Source organism: Hyperolius riggenbachi, chromosome 4, assembly GCF_040937935.1.
Source record: "Hyperolius riggenbachi isolate aHypRig1 chromosome 4, aHypRig1.pri, whole genome shotgun sequence".
In the NCBI taxonomy this organism is placed as follows: domain Eukaryota; kingdom Metazoa; phylum Chordata; class Amphibia; order Anura; family Hyperoliidae; genus Hyperolius; species Hyperolius riggenbachi.
The window spans coordinates 473,579,410-473,599,685 of NC_090649.1; the positions used below are offsets into that span (position 1 = coordinate 473,579,410).

Here is a 20,276-nt window from a genome sequence, read left to right on the forward strand (position 1 = left end):
TGATAAAGGGGGACCCTGTGCGGCTCCCAAAATAATTGTTGGACTTGATTGTGGATACTGGCACGATAAAGTGTGTGCTATAACTTCAACGTGGTGTGCTAACGTTGGTTGTAGCACTGGCAAAAGCTAAGTCACTTCAACGGAGGAGGAGGAGTGAAGACACAGGCAGATAGAGTTTCTTGCCGGTCAAAATTAAATTTCTGATTAGTCAGAGATACTGTAAGCAAGCCTGTACTCCTCTCTGCATTGAAAATGCACAGGGAATTTTTGGGAGTGCTTTCAAATGTTCTTTTATGAACCCAAGAGTAGTTACTGAAATTTTAGTAGTATAATCCCACTTGGATATGATTCCATAACTAGGATAATAACATACATAAACAATTGTACGGTTATTTTCTGCATATTTATACCAACCATTAGTAATGATCAAACAATTCAACAAAATGCAAATTTTTACTTCCACTGGAACTGGAATTCACAGGGCCGAACAAAAACTGTGTTGGATGCAAATCAAATGCAAGAGCTGCAATGGATTACTAGTATCTTGATTAATGCAGGTAGCTGCTAGTTAATTAGTTGCAAACTCCCAAAGTCAATTAGCCACCTGCAAATTTTCAGTTCTCGGTCACAAATGACTCTTCCTGCGAAACCAAAATGCGTGTTTTTGTTGAATTTTATGATCACTACTGAACATAAGTTGCCAAATAATAACATACAGTATATTTGACTGTATGGCTCAAATCACGATAGCAAGACCTCTTCAAGAGAATCTGTAAAAAAAAGAAATAAAAACCTGTGGGGGGGCACTTACCTCAGGAGGGGGAAGCCTCTGGATCCTAATGAGGCTTCCCTCGTCCTCTTCACCATACTGGATTCAGCGCTGGCAGACCCTGAACAACGGCCATGTAAATATTTACCTTCCGTGCTCCTGCGCAGATGCAGCAGTGGCTTAACGATGGGCTCCAGTGGAAATAGCAAAGCCAGATCGGGTCCACTGTACTACGCCTGAGCATTAGAGTGCACCCGATCGAGCTCGGCTGTTTCTGCCAGAGCCCATCTGAAAGTGGCTACTGCATCTGCGCAGGAGCGTGGAAGATAAATATTGCAGCCGCTACTGCGCCTGCACCACAGCCTACAAGCTTCTTGGCTAAATTTTCCAAGAACTGCCAGCGCTGGATCCCAGAGGATAAGGAGGAAAGGGGAAGCCTCATTAGGATCCAGAGACTTCCCCCTCTCAAGGTAAGTACCCCCCCAGGGGCTGTTTTTTTTTTTTTATTAAAAATTTACTTTAAAGCAGGGGTCTCAAACTCAATTTACCTGGAGGGCCGCTGGAGGCAAAGTCAGGATGAGGCTGGGCCGCATAAGGAATTTCACTATCGCGGCGCATCGCCGCCTCTGCCCGCCCCTCTCACTCTTCCTTCACAGAGAGGGGCGGGGAGAGGCGGCGATCCGTGCGGCGATTTACGTCAGGAGGGGCAGAGCTCTGCCCCTTCCAGGAAATGCCGGCGGATTGCCCCCGGGCAATTTGGGGGCTCTGCAGCCCTCGTTTAGCAGTGAGGATGCGGCGGATTACTTGGGCACACTGAAGCGAACTATAAGGAAGCTTTTGCCGGCGAGGGCCACAAAATATTGTATCGAGGGCCGCAAATGGCCCGCGAATTTGAGACTCCTGCTTTGAAGGAATCATCAGGCAGTTTCGCTTACCTGGGGCTTCTACCAGCCCCATGCAGCCATCCTGTGCCCTCGTAGTCACTCGCTGCTGCTCCAGTCCCCCTCCGCCAGCTAGTTTTGTTTTTGCCGACTTCGGGGTCGGCAGGCCGCATTGCATACATTTTTATATCTTCCCACTAGTGCAGGAACATTAACGCATACATTTTTTTGCGTTAGTGGTGCAACGCTAATACATTTTCGCGCTGCAATGCTAACGCCAAAATTTATTAGCGTTCCACCGCTAACGCAAAAAAATTTATGCGTTAATGTTCCTGCACTAGCGGGAATGCTAAAAAATTTATGCAATGCGGCCTGCCGACCCAGAGGTCGGCAAAAACGAAACCAGCTGGCAGTGGGGGCCTGTAGGAGCAGTGAGTGACTACGAGGGCACAGGATGGCTGCATGGGGCTGGTAGAAGCCCCCCGGTAAGTGAAACTTTTTTTTTTTGTCTGATGATTCCTTTAAAGGTATACTTAAGTCTAAAAAAATATATATATATATTTTTACTCACCTGGGGCATCCCTCAGCCCCCTGAAGCTGTATGGTGCCCTCGCAGCCTGGCTCCGATCCTCCTGTCCCCGCTGGCAGCTACTTCCGGGTTCGGCGACAGCCGCCGACAGGCTGGGAACGCGAGTGATTCTCCGCGTTCCCAGCCGCTATATCACCCTCTATGCTGCTATAGCGTATACATATATGCTATAGCAGCATAGAGGGTGATATAGCGGCTGGGAACGCGGAGAATCACTCGCCTTCCCAGCCTGTCGCCGAACCCGGAAGTAGCTGCCGGCGGGGACAGGAGGATCAGAGCGAGGCTGCGAGTGCACCATACAGCTTCAGGTGGCTGAGGGATGCCCCAGGTGAGTAAAAATATATATTTTTTTTAGACTTAAGTATCCCTTTAAGTATTATTATATCATCAAACACCAACAAATATACAAACACTCTTATTTTACTTTACCTGTTTCTTAGTTGCTGGATATTTAATGTCTAAGATGATTTCCTTTGCTTCAGCTTCCAGTCGATCTATATTTGAAAAGAAAAAGTACACGTTATAGTGAACCAGACAGCTGCCTTATTTCAAGGAGAAGTACATTGTTACATCTTTTAGACCTCCTACAAAGATGCCGCAGTGTGGTAACTTCCTGATATCCTAGGAGCACAGAAAGGGTTAACCTCATGTGTTAGCATAGATCACAACTCACAGAGTCTGCAGAGAGCTGACAGAACAAATTACAGTAGCTTATTACTTGCTGAGAAGGGAAAATTAGGCTGTTCTGTATAAACACATGTAGGGTAGACACAGGGCGGATTTCTCTGCGTTTCTTTGTCTGCTGTGCAAGAGTTCAGGTCCGCTTTAAAAACTCACTACTCGCTTCATGTGTTAAATCCCTGTGATCTCCCTAGTTGGCCTTGATATCAGTATTTTACCTTCTGGATGAAAAAAATGAATCTTCCAGCCACCAGAGGGTGCAAAAGTACAAAACCATCTTGCCATTATAGTATAAAGAATGAAAGATGTCTTTCCATGCATTTTTATATTCAGTGCCCTCTGGTGTCTGGGAGATTAGGGGGCCTATTTATAAAGCGGCAATAGATCACCAATGTCTACTTCACTCAGCACTGAAGGAAAAAGAAATATCAGCCCATTTATAAAAGGCTGATGTCTTTTTGAAAAGTTTTCCTTACCGTGATTTGGGGATTTGGCTTTCAGTAATGTGCTCAGTTTCTTGACTAAATGAAGGTCTTTGGCTCTTTCACACTTTTTGTCACTAGAACAGAAAATACATTACAATTATCAAATATACAACAAAACCAATAGCAGTCACTCATTTAAGAGGAACTTTGCAATGTATGGATTTAATTTTCCCCCTTTTTACTAAAGTGAGAAGTAAAAAAAAAATAGAAGAGAGATCAAGGAATTTCATTTGCCGTGTAATTTGTTCACATTGTTTGATCCACAATCAGCCTGCACATCATCATCTTTACTACTGGCAGACATGAAAAAAACTGATCTCTTTTTAAAGATATACATATGCACAGAGGGAGATAGGTTTGCTTGGCAGTTGGAAACAGCCGTTATTTACCACAATGCAACAAAGCACCCACAGCGTGTTGTCAGGAACTAGGTCCTGACATCACACTCTGGGAGGGGTTTCACCACAATATCAGCCATACAGAGCCCCCCGATGATCTATTGGAAAAAAAGGTAAAGATTTATCAATTTACTTGAACATGCAGAATTAAGCCATTATTTATCTGCTAACTCCCTACTTGATCAGTTCCAGTCTGGCTTTCTCTCTAACCACTCCACAGAAACTGCCCTTACTAAAGTGGCCAATAATCTTCTTACAGCTAAATCCAAAGGTCAATTTTCCATACTCATCCTTCTTGACCTGTTATCAGCATTTGATACTGTCGACCACACCTTGCTCCTACAAATGCTTTCAAATGTAGGAATAAAGGGCCTTTCTCTCACATGGTTATCTTCCTACCTCTCTGGAAGGTCCTTCACAGTCTCCTACTCAGATCAGATCTCTTCTCCTCATGCTTTGTCTGTCGGGGTTCCTCAAGGCTCTGTCCTTGGTCCCCTCCTCTTTTCCATTTACATGTACGGTCTTGGTGACTTAAACAACTCATTCGGGTTTCAATACCACCTGTATGCAGACGATACACAACTGTACCTCTCTGCCCCAGACCTTAATCCCCTCCTTAAACGTGTTCCTGACTGCTTGTCTGCTATAGCCTCCTTCATGTCCTCTCGCTTCTTAAAACTTAATATGAGTAAAACAGAACTAATCATTTTTCCACCGTCTCTGTCCACCTCCCTGCCTGAAGTAACAATAAATGTTAATAACACTCCCATAACTTCAGTTCCTAAAGCACGGTGCTTGGAGGTAATATTCGACTCATCTCTCTCTTTTATTCCTCATGTTCACTCCATAACCAGCTCCTGCCATCTCCAACTCAAAAACATATCTCGCATCCGACCTTTTCTTACTGAAGACACAACTAAAATCTTAATACATGCTCTTATAATATCTCGTCTGGACTACTGCAACGTACTACTTTGTGGACTACCTTCTAACAAACTGGCCCTGCTCCAGTCGGTACTGAACTCAGCTGCTCGTCTCATTCATCTCTCTTATCGATCCTCCTCTGCTGACCCTCTCTGTCAAGCTCTTCACTGGCTGCCAATTAACCAGAGGATCCAGTTCAAACTCCTAACCCTAACCTACAAAGCTCTCCACAATCTCTCTCCCCGGTACATATCCTCACTAATTTCCAGGTACAAACCCAATCGCAATCTCAGATCTGCACACGATCTTCTGTTGTCCTCCTCTAAAATCACCTCCTCACATTCACAAGATTTTGCACGCGCTTCACCCCTCCTCTGGAATGCCCTCCCACAACACATCCGTCACTCGCCAACCTTTGTTGCCTTTAAACGCTCTATAAAAACTCATCTGTTCCGACAAGCATATGCACTACCTTAGGCCACTTCCTTTTGACCTAAGACCAAATTGCACCCCTAACTAGGTATCCTAAAACACACTGCCTTTATATATTTGTTGTATACTACCCCTCCTCTTGTTCCCCCTCCCCTCCCCCCCCCCCCCATTCCCTAGATTGTAAGCTTGCAAGGGCAGGGCTCTCTCCCCCTTTTGTGTCTTGGAAATCATTATACATTTTATTCATCATGTTACTTTTATCACTGTCATTACCAATTCTGTATTTTGTATTCTGTATCATATTTTTGTATTTTGTCACTAATTATGTATCTTGTATAGTAGTGTACACCATTGTCTGTATTATTATGTACCCCATGTTTGTTTCTTACTTAATATGTTGGCGCATTATAAATAATAATAATAATAATAATTTAAAAAGAAACCGTAACTAAGGATTTAACTTCATCCCAGTCAGTAGCCGATACCCCCTTTCCCATGAGAAATCTTTACCTTTTCTCAAACGGATCATTAAGGGCATCTGTATGGCTGATATTGAGGTTAAACCCCTCCCACAGTGTGATGTCTTGTTGCATTGTGGGAAATAACAGCTGTTTCTAGCGGTTTCCAACTGCCCAAAAAAGCAAGCAGCATCTCCTGCCACTGACATCACCTGCCAGCAGTACAAATGTCACCATGAGATAAATGTAAGAATGTAAATCAAGGAGAGGATAGATTTTAAGAATGAGCAAACACTGACTAAATCATTTATATGTAATTATTGTAAAAATTAAGCACTTTTTTTTACTCTAAACATGACACATTTTCTAAAGTCATGTTGAAATGGCAAGATAGACTGAACACTACTTGTGATGAAAGGCAATGGGAGGCTATCTTTCTGGGTATGTCTACCTTGTCTAGAAATACAATAACTAAGGAACGCAATTATAAGATTCTTTTCAACTGGTATCTGACACCTGCCCAATTGCCCAAATGGGGATTGCTCTCATCTGACTCATGTTTTCGTGGATGTGTATCCACTCTGATCAAGCTCACTGCTGGTGGCCATGCCCTCTGGTAGCAGATTTTTGGGTGGTGTGTTATTCACTTGCATCTAAAGTGTTTGATAGGCAAGTCCAACCGGACCCATGGTCTGCACTGTTCCACAGGCCCCATCCTCAACTTTCCAAACTCCAGAACAAACTACTGGGGCAAATTTGTAATGCTGCGAAAGCTTTACTTGCCAAGACTTGGAAATCCCTCCCTCCCTCTTGGAGCGAACTGATAAACAAAATACAATGCATATACGTGTTAAAAAAAATTACTTCAACAATCCGAGAGACTACTTCCCCGTTTGACCTGATATGGGACCCTTGGACCATATGGTCGGCTTCAAATATTTCTTAATAATACTAACTCCCTACCTTACCTGTTTACATTTAGGTTATTCTACATGTATACGATATTCTGCTTTAATGCTGTTGTTGTTATTCTCTGGCTAATGTTCTCCAAGCATGACTGTTGCTGTTGCACATTTGATGTTGATTTATGTTCAAAATCTGTTCTCTTTTCTTTATTGAACAATAAAAAGATAATTGAAAAAAATGAAGCACTTTTTTATTACATTATTTTCACTGGAGTTCCTCTTTAAGGCGTGTCCTTAACTAATGCTTTGATTAAAGGGTCACTTACCTGAGTGCCAGGTGGAAGGGGATGTTCACCGTCCGCACACTTCCTGAAACTGGGTCAATCAGACAAATCTGATAGGTCTGAGGCTGCCAGCCCTGGCTGGTGACATTATTTAAACCCATGATCTTATAGCCAGGATACAGCAACCTGCAAATACAGATGCGCAATGGTTACTTTTTCCATAAACCTGTAATTAGGTTTAGGCTCGGTTCACACTGCAAAGCAAAACTCACTTTTTTTTGTCCATTTTGACGGATCAGAAATGCAAATGTCAATGGATCCTACTGTGTGTTATCAATAGCATCCATTCACACATGACAGATCACAATGGATTTGTTGCGGTTAGCAAAACGCAAAGTCCCAACCTGCACGATTTTTTTTCGAACAAGCGGATGTACTCCCCATAGAAGCTTATACTGGAATGCATCCGCCTCCAGACTCTACATCGGGGCAGAGCAAACTACGGCCCGCTATGAAGCCAGCCTGGCGATAGAGGATGGGATTTCACTTCTCTCCCCTTTCCCCTCCCATCTTGTGCATCGCACGTACAAGAGAAGCACCTTACCTAATTGCACTATGCAGCGCCGATCTTCATGGCAACGGCAGCGTCATGTGACCTGCCATCAGTACGTACCAGCGTGTCACATGACGCCACAGCCATTGCCATTGCCATGGAGATTGCCGCTGGAAACTGTGATTGGGGGAGTTACCGCCCAATCTTTCCCCGTGCGCTCATTTTACAAAGGGAGGGAGGGAGATTTGCTTATGAGTGAGGATAACTATATTCCCATCAAAGTACCAACAAGATAGAAGCTGTCACTTGCATGCCTGATAATTAACTGTTCCAGGGAGCAAAGTAAAACAAATAAAACAGCCTGATTATTAATAAGTTTTGTACTGTTCATACACATTCATCTCATGTCACATAAGTAGTAGTTGTCTGTACACTATAGCAAGCCATATTAACAACACCACCACCACATCACAAGCATGCCTTCAATCTTCCGCGTAGAGTTGGAAGAGCCTCACCTGCAGTGTTTCCCAACATTAAAGGCCCCAACTCGAGGTCCCTGTTGAGTGCTCCACACTTCCAGGATTCCTCGCCTGGGTGCATAGATAACGAGGAACTGGGCCACCCGGCATGGACCCTGAGCACCACCAAATGAAGAAAAGTGGCTTCTCTCAGACTCTCTCTCATGCAGGTCCTCTACTATCTGCATCCACCCAACCTGAGCATCCCGATAGCCTGGAGGACAAAAAACAAAAAGGAGGAACTTCATCACTATGAGAAGAATTATTACCATCACTTCTCTTCACATAGGATGAACCATAGCTGGATCACTATGAGAAGACCCCTCATCATTCCTCCGTGTAGACGGAACTAGAGCTGGATCACTATGAGAAGACCCCTCATCATTCCTCCGTGTAGACGGAACTAGAGCTGGATCACTATGAGAAGACCCCTCATCATTCCTCCACGTAGACGGAACTAGAGCTAAGTCACTATGAGAAGACCCCTCATCATTTCTCCACGTAGACGGAACTAGAGCTGGGTCACTATGAGAAGACCCCTCATCCTTCCTCCACGTAGACGGAACTAGAGCTGGGTCACTATGAGAAGACCTCTCATTCCTCCCCGTAGACGGAACTAGAGCTGGGTCACTATGAGAAGACCCCTCATCATTCCTCCACGTAGACAGAACTAAAGCTGGGTCACTATGAGAAGACCCCTCATCACTCCTCCAAGTAGACGGAACTAGAGCTGGGTCACTATGAGAAGACCCCTCATCATTCCTCCACGTAGACGGAACTAGAGCTGGGTCACTATGAGAAGACCCCTTATCATTCCTCCACGTAGACAGAACTAGAGCTGGGTCACTATGAGAAGACCCCTCATCATTCCTCCACGTAGACGGAACTAGAGCTGAGTCACTATGAGAAGACCCCTCATCATTTCTCCATGTAGACGGAACTAGAGCTAAGTCACTATGAGAAGACCCCTCATCATTCCTCCATGTAGACGGAACTAGAGCTAAGTCACTATGAGAAGACCCCTCATCATTCCTCCATGTAGACGGAACTAGAGCTAAGTCACTATGAGAAGACCCCTCATCATTCCTCCATGTAGACGGAACTAGAGCTGGGTCACTATGAGAAGACCCCTTATCATTCCTCCACGTAGACAGAACTAGAGCTGGGTCACTATGAGAAGACCCCTCATCATTTCTCCATGTAGACGGAACTAGAGCTAAGTCACTATGAGAAGACCCCTCATCATTCCTCCACGTAGACAGAACTAGAGCTGGGTCACTATGAGAAGACCCCTCATCATTCCTCCACGTAGACGGAACTAGAACTGAGTCACTATGAGAAGACCCCTCATCATTCCTCCATGTAGACAGAACTAGAGCTGGGTCACTATGAGAAGACCCCTCATCATTCCTCCATGTAGACGGAACTAGAGCTGGGTCACTATGAGAAGACCCCTTATCATTCCTCCACGTAGACAGAACTAGAGCTGGGTCACTATGAGAAGACCCCTCATCATTTCTCCATGTAGACGGAACTAGAGCTAAGTCACTATGAGAAGACCCCTCATCATTCCTCCACGTAGACAGAACTAGAGCTGGGTCACTATGAGAAGACCCCTCATCATTTCTCCATGTAGACGGAACTAGAGCTGAGTCACTATGAGAAGACCCCTCATCATTTCTCCATGTAGACGGAACTAGAGCTAAGTCACTATGAGAAGACCCCTCATCATTCCTCCATGTAGACGGAACTAGAGCTGGATCACTATGAGACAGAACTAGAGCTGAGTCACTATGAGAAGACCCCTCATCATTCCTCCATGTAGATGGAACTAGAGCTAAGTCACTATGAGAAGACCCCTCATCATTTCTCCATGTAGACGGAACTAGAGCTGAGTCACTATGAGAAGACCCCTCATCATTTCTCCATGTAGACGGAACTAGAGCTAAGTCACTATGAGAAGACCCCTCATCATTCCTCCATGTAGACGGAACTAGAGCTGGATCACTATGAGACAGAACTAGAGCTGGGTCACTATGAGAAGACCCCTCATCATTCCTCCACGTAGACGGAACTAGAGCTGGATCACAATGAGAAGACCTTATCATCACGTCTTTACAGACGGACCTATTGATGGACTACTATGAGAACGGATATCCATTGGTAGATTGCCTCACCGTTAGTCTCCCATTGAAGCCTATGGAGTCCCCTGCTTCGCAGACATTAAACTAAGGGCTTGATTCGTGAACCCGTGCTGCTATAGCTCCATGACAGCATCGCAACCTAAATTCAGGGAGACACGCAATGTGCGGTCCTGCAGCATAGCGTGTCTTCCTTAGTACCGTGTCGCTTCTTACTAGTGATGGTCAAGTAGATTCAAATAACTGAGTTGATGCAAATTTATGCAAACAATGTTTGCAAATGTATGCAGCTTGAAAATGAACCAATTGAATGTTACCTCAGCATGATTTGATTGGTTAATTTTCAAACTGCATACATTTGCATACAATTTCATCAACACGAGGTTATTTGCATCTACTTGACCATCACTACTTCTTACATTAGCAACACACATTCCCTTGAATGCCGGCCGCAACCTGTGAATGGGGCTATGGAATCAGTACAAAAATTATCTGACTCTGACTCCTCAGTTTATGAAACCACGACTCCAACTCCGACTTCAGGTCCCCATAATGGCTCTTACTCTGACTCCTTGACTCCGACTCCTTAGTCTAATACTTACCTGGGCGATGGATTTGGTATAAAAATCATCCCACTCCCGACGTCTCAGTTTATAAAACTACCAACTCCGACTCCAACTCCGGGTACCCAGAATTGCACCGACTCCACAGCCCTGGCGATAGATGTTGTGATACTACTACTATGTAGTAACTATGTTAAATAACATAGTAGCGGCACAGCAACATCCGACATTTAAGGCAATGCGTGTTGCTAATGTAAGCAGCACACGTAACTAAGGAAGGCAGGCTACGCTGCAGGACCCGAATTTCGGTTGTGTTGCTGTCATGGAGCTATAGCAACGCGGCTTCACCAATCCAGCCCTAAGAGCCGCACCAAACCCGAATTTCTTGCTCACACTTTAACTCACTAACGATCCACTAATTCTGCGATCTGTAGAGGAGATGGCTCTACAGACTTCACTGAGAGACGTCGCGTGAGAGTTTCTTGTAACATCCCTTTTTATTGTGGTGTAAATAACAGTTCTAGTTAGTGGGATTTCAGCAACCTTAATGAATGTCTAGAAAGGGTTTGATTAAAGCTTCATTAACGTAAATATTTATGTTAACAATGCATCCGTAATAATCTATTACCCTTCCACATCCGAATAGCCACTCCTCTTCCCACATCCAGGAGGATAACCCTTCCGAAGTCATCGGTGACGGCCGCCAGCGTGTTACATGGGGAGAGGCTGATGGTCTCGCCATGACGCCGGGAGTCAGGGAGCCCAAACCTGACCGCTAGGGGGGTGGCGGGTTCAACTTTGGGCTTCTGCTTCTGCTGTGGCTCCTCCTCGTGTTTACTCTTCCAGCCCAGCCAGCCACTAGGAAGAACGGAAAACAGGAAGTCATCACAGGAGGTGTGTCACCTGACCATAAATACCCAAAGGCACTCATGAATATTGTTCTATCAGCACAGTTTCCAGGCAGTGAGTAGTGTCACCTTGCAGCTCTAAAACCCCAGACAGGACACTATCTGCATGGAGTTTGTATGTTCTCCGCATGTATGCATGGGATTGCTCAGAGGGTTGTGGGCTTCTTTCCAAAGCCCAAAAAACATACTAATAGGCTGATTTCTACCAAAGCTGGCCTTAGAGTGTGGAAGAAGGAACTTTATATTGTGAATCCCGGTGAGGAACAGCTAGTGTCATATAATGTGCAGTGTTCTCTGTAAAGCACTGTGGATAATGTTTCAAAGGTTTATAAATGTGTAATGATAAATGTAACACAATCTATGACATAAAATCTATGACATATCAAAACTATGCATAGAGTACCATGCCCCATTCCTTATCTATGGCCCAGCCTCTGCATATATTATACATAATGCATGTTTAGTTCCAAGAAATATGTTAACTTTAGGGTGCAAAACTTGCAAGAAACTTTTTTTTTTGAGGGGGGGGGGGTGTATTTAGAGGGGGTCAGACCTTTAACCAAGTCAAAAACTTTTCCTAGCATTTCAATGCTAGATTTTTATGTAGTGATAAGAGAATTTCACTTATTTCCTTTTATTCTTGTGGGTGTCAGAGGGTCGGAACGGAGAAGAAATTGTTCAATGTAAATAGAAAAAAGGACATGTAACCCTCTGGGGGCCGGCTACCTACCTAAACCCCTTAGGGACCAGGCCATTTTACATGTGGGAGGGGGTGTTTGAGGGGGTCAGGCAGCCGGATCCGCAGTATAGCTAGCTAGGCACGGTGTAGCCAGGTGTCCCCATATTGCCAGCAGCCTTTCCTCACCTCCCAGGCTCCAGAGATGAGCAGCTCTAGCCCCCTTCGCTCTGGACGTCATCCCCTCTCGTACTGCCGCTAAGTTCCGGGTCGCGGCTTGATGACGTCATCAAGCCGGAACCCGAAACTTAGCGGCAGAGCGAGCGGGGATGCCGGCCAGAGTGGCAGGGAGCGACAATCACCGGGGGAACGTCAGGAAGGCAAGTAGATCCTCTTCTTTCCCTCCTACCTCCGCTGCTGTAATAGTGATCACCACGATCGGCCAGCGATCGTCGTGTACACGTGATCAGGAGCCAATCACAATGGCTCCTGATCACTAAAGGGAGCTATCAGCTGTCATATGACAGCTTAATCTCCCCTCTCGGGTTCGCACGGTCGCTTCGGGAACGGAAATGGCAGGTGGCGTAAATCCTACGCCGCATCAGAGTTCAGCAGCCACAAGTGTGGCATAGGATTTACGCTGCGCGATCCCCAGAAGGTTAAAGTGGGAGTATTCTCCCAAAACTAACATTTCAGTAACTACTCTTAGAACTATTCTTAGAACTACAAATAAAAGAGCATTCCCAAGTATTCTCTGTGTGTAAAATTGTTTATTTTCACCACAGAGAACAGTAGAAGTTTGCTTAACTCTATTTATCGGAAAAGGCAAGAATCTCGCTGTGCCTGTGTCTTCACACTCATCCCCTCCTTTCCTGCTGAAGTGACTCAGCTGTGGCCAGGTCCAAGTGTCTATTCAGCAGAGGGGGAGGAGGGGGGGAGAGAGAGAGAGAGAGAGAAGGGAGGAGGGGTGGCAAAGTGAAGACACAGGCACAGGGAGATTCTTGCCTTTGCTGATGACCAGAGATAAGCACACTTCTACTGCTCTCTGCAGTGAAAATTTTGCACACAGGGAATACTTTGAACAGTTCTTTTATACAACTAAGAGTGGTTACTGAAAATGTGGTTTTGGGGGTATAATCCCACTATAAGAAGCAGTATAGACTAATGCTGACATTAGTCTATATTGCTTTTTAAAGAACAAATGAAGTGAGAGGGATATGAAGGCTTCCATACTTATTTCCATTTAAACAATATCACTCTGGCGTACCCTCCTCACTGGAGCGCTAAACCCGCAGCTGAACTCTGGTCCCCTACCTTTCGTGTCCCTACCTCTCCCTCTAGATTGTAAGCCTTTGGCAGGGTCCTACTGTACACTCATCCTTTAGATCTGAGTGAACTCTTGAGTGAACCTAACTTGCCTAATCTCCATGCTCCATCCAGTGACTGACTAAGCATTACCTGGTACTCATACTGTGCTGTGTAATCTGGTTTGCATGGATTCCTGTATTGTCTTATTGCTGTATGTCACCCCTAAATATTGTCTGTAACCTAAATGAATGTTCAGCGCTGCATAATATGTTGGCGCTTTACAAATACAATAAAAATAAATAAATACCAGTTTCCTGGCTGTCATGCTGATCCTCTACCTCCATTACCTTTAGAAATAGCCCCTGAACAAGCATACAGCAGATTGGGTGTTTCTGACATTACTGTCTGTTCTGACAGTATTAGCTGCATGCTTGTTTCTGGTGTTATTCAGACACTTTTGCAGCCAAATAGATCAGCAGGGCATTGTATAACATGAAATAAATATGGCAGCCTCCATATACCTCTCACTTCAGTTCCCCTTTAAATTGACTAATGTTCTCTGATTACTTTTTGTACAATAAAATCATGTTTTTACATGTCTGATAAGTTGGCTGACTCGTTGACACTGGTCGGGTACAGTTCCTGTGGTCACCTATGTATGATCCTACTGAAACCTCATCTATTTACCTAGAAATGGATAAATATGAAAGCTGGATGGCAATGACCCACTATGGGGACACCACTACGTTGTACAGATGATGCAGATGACGTTAGAGATGGCTGGAGAGAGCCAGAAGGGCATTTAGCAAGCAGTGCAGTACCTGGCAGCACTGAAGAGGGCGGATGTGAGCTTGCTGGCCACGGCAAGAGCCACATGAGACAGTAACGGCTGGGTGCTGCCCTGCAGAGACAAAACCACACCCTATCAGTGACATCCATCACCCAGCAACACACAACATACTCACCTTGCCTGCTGACATACACACCTCCAGTGCAAAGAAGAATCCCGTGAACGGATTGGAGCCCACAGTAATATACTGCGACATGGTCGGGGGGCTGCTCTTTATCGCAGCATTAAAGCCCCCCAAAACGGAGGCAGTCTTCATCTGATCAAACGGGGAGAGAGCCATGACCCCTGGCGAGACATGGAGTACAAAAACCAATGTGAGAGTTGCATTTAGGTTAGCCAGATCACGCAATATAACATCTAATAGTCACATCTGATCACTACAGAGCTGGTATAGTTCAATGTGACCAAGGCAGGGGAAAATGTATGAAAAAAAAAAAACACAAGGAAAATTACAGCAAAATAGGTGCTAAAGTGGAGTAGATGCCAGATTAAAGTGGATCTAAGATAAACTTTTACTCATTGCATAATTGTGTTCCTTTCATATTAGTTTGTAGGGCAATCCTCAAGCCAAATACTTTTGTTTTGTTTTCATACTCTAATTCCCTATAAACGAAACAAGCCTCGCCCACAGCTTTTCAGAGTGCCTTGGAACTCAGTCCGAGGTAGCAAGGGCTTGTGGGAGCTCAGTCTGGGCAGGAGGAGGAGGTTACTAGCCAGAGATTTCAGCGGCAGAGAAGAGGGCGGAGGAGATGGGAGTAATTTTGTCACAGGCTTTGGGCTGGAGATGCTATCAGCTTGCCTATGTGTAATGTGACAAAAAGAACATGGCTGCCCCTACTGTATCAGAGGAATAAATAATCATAAACTGTTGAAGCTGTTTGCAGCTAGATATGCTGTGTAAACTATCTAAACTTTAGAGAAGATATATAGACAAGTTACTTGTTATAGTTAGTTTTTCATCTCGGATCTACTTTAAAGGACCACTACTGTGAAAAATTGTAAAATTTAAAATACATGAAAACACATACAAATAAGAAGTACATTTCTAGCAAAGTAAAATGACCTATAAATTATTTTTCTCCTATGTTGCTGTCACTTACAGTAGTTAGTAGGTAATTAGTAGAAATCTGACAGAACTGACAGGTTGTGAGTAGTCCATCTCTTTATGGTGGATTTTCAGTATTTAATTTATTCTTTACAAAAGCACTCCCTACAAAAAAGATCTATACTAAAAATGCAGACTGACCCTCCTGCCTGTTTGTGCACTATTCTGGCAGTTGGACAGAGCAACTGCCGTTCACCAAGTGCTTTTGAAAATAAAGAAAACCCTGAGAATCCCGTATGAGGAGATGGGCTAGTCAAAAACCTGTTGATTCTGTCAGATTTCTACAACCTACTGTAAGTCACGGCAACATAGGAGAAAAGCAATTAATAGCACATTTTACTCTGGGAGAAATGTACTTATTATTTATGTTATTACATATATTTTAAATTTTACAATTTTTTGCAATAGTGGTCTTTTAACATTTCTAATTTTAATTGCATATGCACAAATTGCATATGCACAGATCAGGGGGCACCGATAGGTCAACAGAACAAACAGTGGACTACTCACAAGTAACAGATACGAGATAAAAACTTTTACTTATTGCATAATTGTGTTCCTTTCATATTGTTTGTAGGGCATTCCTCAAGCCAAATACTTTTTTGTTTTTGTTTTAATACTTTAATTCCCTATAAACTAAACAAGCCTCGCCCACAGCTTTTTTAGAGTGCCTTGGCATTTTCAGACAGTAGCAAGGGCTTATGGGAGCTCAGTCTAGGCAGGAGGAGGGGGAGGTATTACTAGCCAGAGATTTCAGAGGCAGAGGGGAGGAGGGAGGAGGAGGGGGGATTAGGCTGATTGCTGGAGATGCAGATCAGTTTGCCTGTGTGTAATGTTTACAAACAACATGGCTGCTGTCATTGTATCACAGGAAGAAATAATCATATTCTGTTGAAGCTGTGTGCAGCTAGATTTGCTGTGTAAACTATCTAAACTTTAGATAAGATATATAGACAAGTTACTTGTTATAGTTAGTTTTTCATCTCGGATCCGCTTTAAGGGGCCCCATTCATGACTCGATTTTCATCAGCATTTTATCAAATCGGAGGAGAATACAGTAGATTCTACTCAGTAGAGTGTGGTCCATTAATTAGATTGATGCACATTGGCCAATATCTGTCCGAATCCATAACATTTCTTGATTGGGCAGGATTGAACATATTGGTATTGGTAGATTGTAAAGGAATTTCTAATGTTCACATGATTTTGATCTACAACATGATATTAGTTTTCAGAGCATGGAGCACAAAATCGTTCAGATCAATAAGTGGAGGAGAATTGCCAGGATCCGGCTTGCAGTGTGTGGGCCGCTAGTCTATTTACTTTCCATCGACCACACTGCCTCAGTAAAGTCGATTTCTTAATCTCTCAATCGGAAATAGAGTAATGTATGGGCACCTGTAGCTTGCTCCTTGCCTTGATAAAGTGGAACCTGTGCAGCCCGAAAACCATCACTGGATTTTGATGAGTTATTGAAAGTATACTTGTCTACTTCTAGTCCTGTGTATGGACCGCCCATTTATTCTGAGGATTCTGATTGGTTACTCCGAGCAGCTGCTACACTTTTGATGAATCTGTTTCTTCTTCTTTACTATCCCCATGCAGTTTGAATCACATCCTGTGTTTTTCCTCCTAAAGGGGCCCATACACCTAACGATTATCCCACAGATATACAGCAGATTCGATCACTGTGATCGAATCTGCTGTGAAATCGTTGCGCAAACGCTGACAGAACGATCGATTTGCATCCGAAATCAATCGTTCCCGCCGATTCCAATGCCTGACGACCGGCGCAATACAGCGGCAATACATTACCTGATCCGGCCGGCGCGTATCCCCACTGTCACCGCTGCTCCGTCTCCGCGCTGGGCTCCGAGTCCAGCAGGCTTCACTTCCTCCTGTCCCAGCAGGAAGTTTAAACAGTAGAGCGGCCTCTACTGTTCAAACTTCCCCGGAGAGAAAGAAGAGAAGCGGAGAAGAAGACAGCGGTGACTCGTGGCGGCGGAGCAGGTAATGTATGCGGGGGGGGGGGGGGGGGGGGGGTAGTGGCAGCACCTCCACGGATTGTGATCGGTTACATGCTGAAATCGATTCACAATCTGTTTGCAGTAAAGGCAGCCATACGATCCCTCTCTGATCAGATTCGATCCGAGAGGGAACTATCTGTTGGTCAAATCCGATGGCAAATCGACCAGTGTATGGCTACCTTAAAGGGAAGGTTCAGGGACAGTTGGAAAAAAATAAAAATCCGAATCCACTTACCAGGGGCTTCCTCCAGCCCGTGGCAGGCAGCAGGTGCCCTCGGCGCCACTCCGCAGGCTCCCGGTGGTCTCCGGTGGCCGACCCGACCTGGCCAGGCCGGGCCTCTTCTGCGCTCCATTGTGCATCCCACGCCGGTGCGCTGACGTCATCGGATGTCCTCCGGGCTGTACTGCGCAGGCTCAGTAGTTCTGAGCCTGCGCAGTACAGCCCGGAGGACGTCCGTTGACGTCAGCGCGCCGGCGTGGAATGCACAATGGAGCGCAGAAGAGGCCCGACCTGGCCGCCGGCCTGGCCAGGTCGGGTCGGCCACCGGAGACCACCGGGAGCCTGCGGAGCGGCGCCGAGGGCACCTCCTGCCTGCCACGGGCTGGAGGAAGCCCCAGGTAAGTGGATTCGGATTTTTATTTTTTCTCAACTGTCCCTAAACCTTCCCTTTAAGAGGTACCAGAACACCATCATCTTCTGTATATAACACATGCACAGACAGAGCCTCCCAGTTTATGCATTACCTTAGCAGCCAAATAAAGTAAAAGTTCCCCAGCTGCAGGGCTGAATTTTTTCCCCAGACCAGCAGGATCGGCAGGGTATGTGGTGGAAGGGAGCTCTCATACATACCTGTCCAGACAGCTAGATTGGCTTCTTCTTTCTCCACCACGGCAGCAATGTAATCCCGGGAGGTCTTCTCAGTTCCGATTGCATGATATAACATGATCAAGGAGACCATGTCAGCGTTATAACGCCACCTAGTGGTGAAAGAAGGGTGATGGAAGAGACTCTTCCATCAGCCCTCTACCACCACTGGGTGGCGTAACACTGACACAGCCTCCTGGATCCCGGTCACATGTCATATCATGTGATCGGATGTGATCAGGACCCAAAAGACCTGTTGGAAGTTCAGAGCCGCTGGTGGAGTAAGAGAAGAATCCATCCGGAGCAGGTAACTGTAACTGCTCCCCGCTGCCCTGCACTAAGCAGCCAAACGAGATATAATAATAAGAATTCCTTTTTTTTTGTATAGCGCGGACTCAAAGCGCTTGTGAGGCAGCCACTAGAGCGCACTCAGTAGGCAGCAGCAGTGTTAGGGAGTCTCGCCCAAAGAACTCCTTAATGAATAGGTGCTGGCTTACTAAACAGGCAGAGCCGAGATTAGAACCCAGGTCTCCTGTGTCAGAGGCAGAGCCCTTAACCATTACACTATCCAGCACCTCTAGCACCTGCCGCTGCGGACGTGAACTTCACGTCCGCACGGCTGAAATGGTTTTAAGTGGCGGCAGATACAAATCCCAACGTAAACTGGCAAGATGGCAGGAACTTACCCACACTGGCATGATCAACAATAGAGTCAACATCCTGCAGACCCCACTTCTTATAGGCCAGCGGAGGGGGCTGGACATTTTCATTGCCAGAGGCAGCCGCTGGTGGTTGGAGAAAAAAAATGAAGTCATTATAAATAAAGTAACAACAAAAGCATAATGAGCAAAAACTTAGTTATTGATATCTTCACAAAAGTCCTTATGAAGCACCCATGGAACTTACTAAAATCATTTAAAGAGGAACTGTACTGAAATACAGGTAGCCTCTATTTAACAAACCAGACTGTAGGTTGGTTCTTAACCTAAATCTGTCCATAAGTCGAAACCCTATGACATATCTGTGCGCTGTACCTCTCTTTCCTCCGGGTACTCTGGTTTCCTCCCACATCCCAAAAACATACAGATAAGTTAATTGGCTTCCCCTTAAATTGGCCTTAGACTACAATACATGAACTACACGATACATACATAGACATATAACTATGGTAGGCATTGGATTGTGAGCCCCTCTGAGGGACAGTTAGTGATCAGACAACACAGTGGGATGCGAAAGTTTGGGCAACCTTGTTCATCGTCATGATTTTCCTGTATAAATTGTTGGTTGTTACAATAAAAAATGTCAGATAAATATATCATATAGGAGACACACACACTGATATTTGAGAAGTGAAATGAAGTTTATTGGATTTACAGAAAGTGTGCAATAATTGTTTAAATAAAATTAGGCAGGTGCATAAATTTGAGCACCACAAAAAAGAAATGAAATCAATATTTAGTAGATCCTCCTTTCTTTTGCAGAAATTACAGCCTCTAAACACTTCCTGTAGGTTCCAATAAGAGTCTGGATTCAGGTTGAAGGCATTTTGGACCATTCCTCTTTACAAAACATCTCTAGTTCATTCAGGTTTGATGGCTTCCGAGCATGAACAGCTCTCTAACTCACACAACAGATTTTCAATTATATTCAGGTCTGGGGACTGAGTTGGCCATTCCAGAACATTGTACTTGTTCCTCTGCATTAATGCCTTAGTGTATTTAGAGCAGTGTTTAGGCTCATTTTCTTGTCGAAAGATCCAGTCCCGGTGCAGCTTCAGCTCTGTCACTGATTCCTGGACATTGGTCTCCAGAATCTGCTGATACTGAGTGGAATCCATGCGTCCCTCAACTTTGACAAGATCCCCAGTCCCTGCACTGGCCACACAGCCCCACAGCATGATGGAACCTCCACCATATTTTACTGTAGGTAGCAGGTGTTTTTCTTGGAATGCTGTAT

The 20,276-nt window shown here is 44.9% G+C and overlaps 1 protein-coding gene across 2 annotated transcripts in view; it reads right to left on the bottom strand.

The window, feature by feature from the left end:
* RAB3GAP2 (RAB3 GTPase activating non-catalytic protein subunit 2) overlaps positions 1–20,276 on the bottom strand; it is a 121,981-nt gene that overhangs the window by 52,849 nt on the left and 48,856 nt on the right. For both annotated transcript variants that reach the window (XM_068232920.1, XM_068232919.1), the window contains exons 9-16: positions 19,007–19,105; positions 14,460–14,608; positions 14,295–14,374; positions 11,210–11,439; positions 7,875–8,091; positions 6,849–6,992; positions 3,397–3,479; positions 2,669–2,733 (exon numbers count right to left, since the gene is read on the bottom strand). In XM_068232920.1, the coding sequence (XP_068089021.1) occupies positions 2,669–2,733; positions 3,397–3,479; positions 6,849–6,992; positions 7,875–8,091; positions 11,210–11,439; positions 14,295–14,374; positions 14,460–14,608; positions 19,007–19,105 (1,067 nt within the window). The remainder of the gene's footprint in view (positions 1–2,668; positions 2,734–3,396; positions 3,480–6,848; positions 6,993–7,874; positions 8,092–11,209; positions 11,440–14,294; positions 14,375–14,459; positions 14,609–19,006; positions 19,106–20,276) is intronic.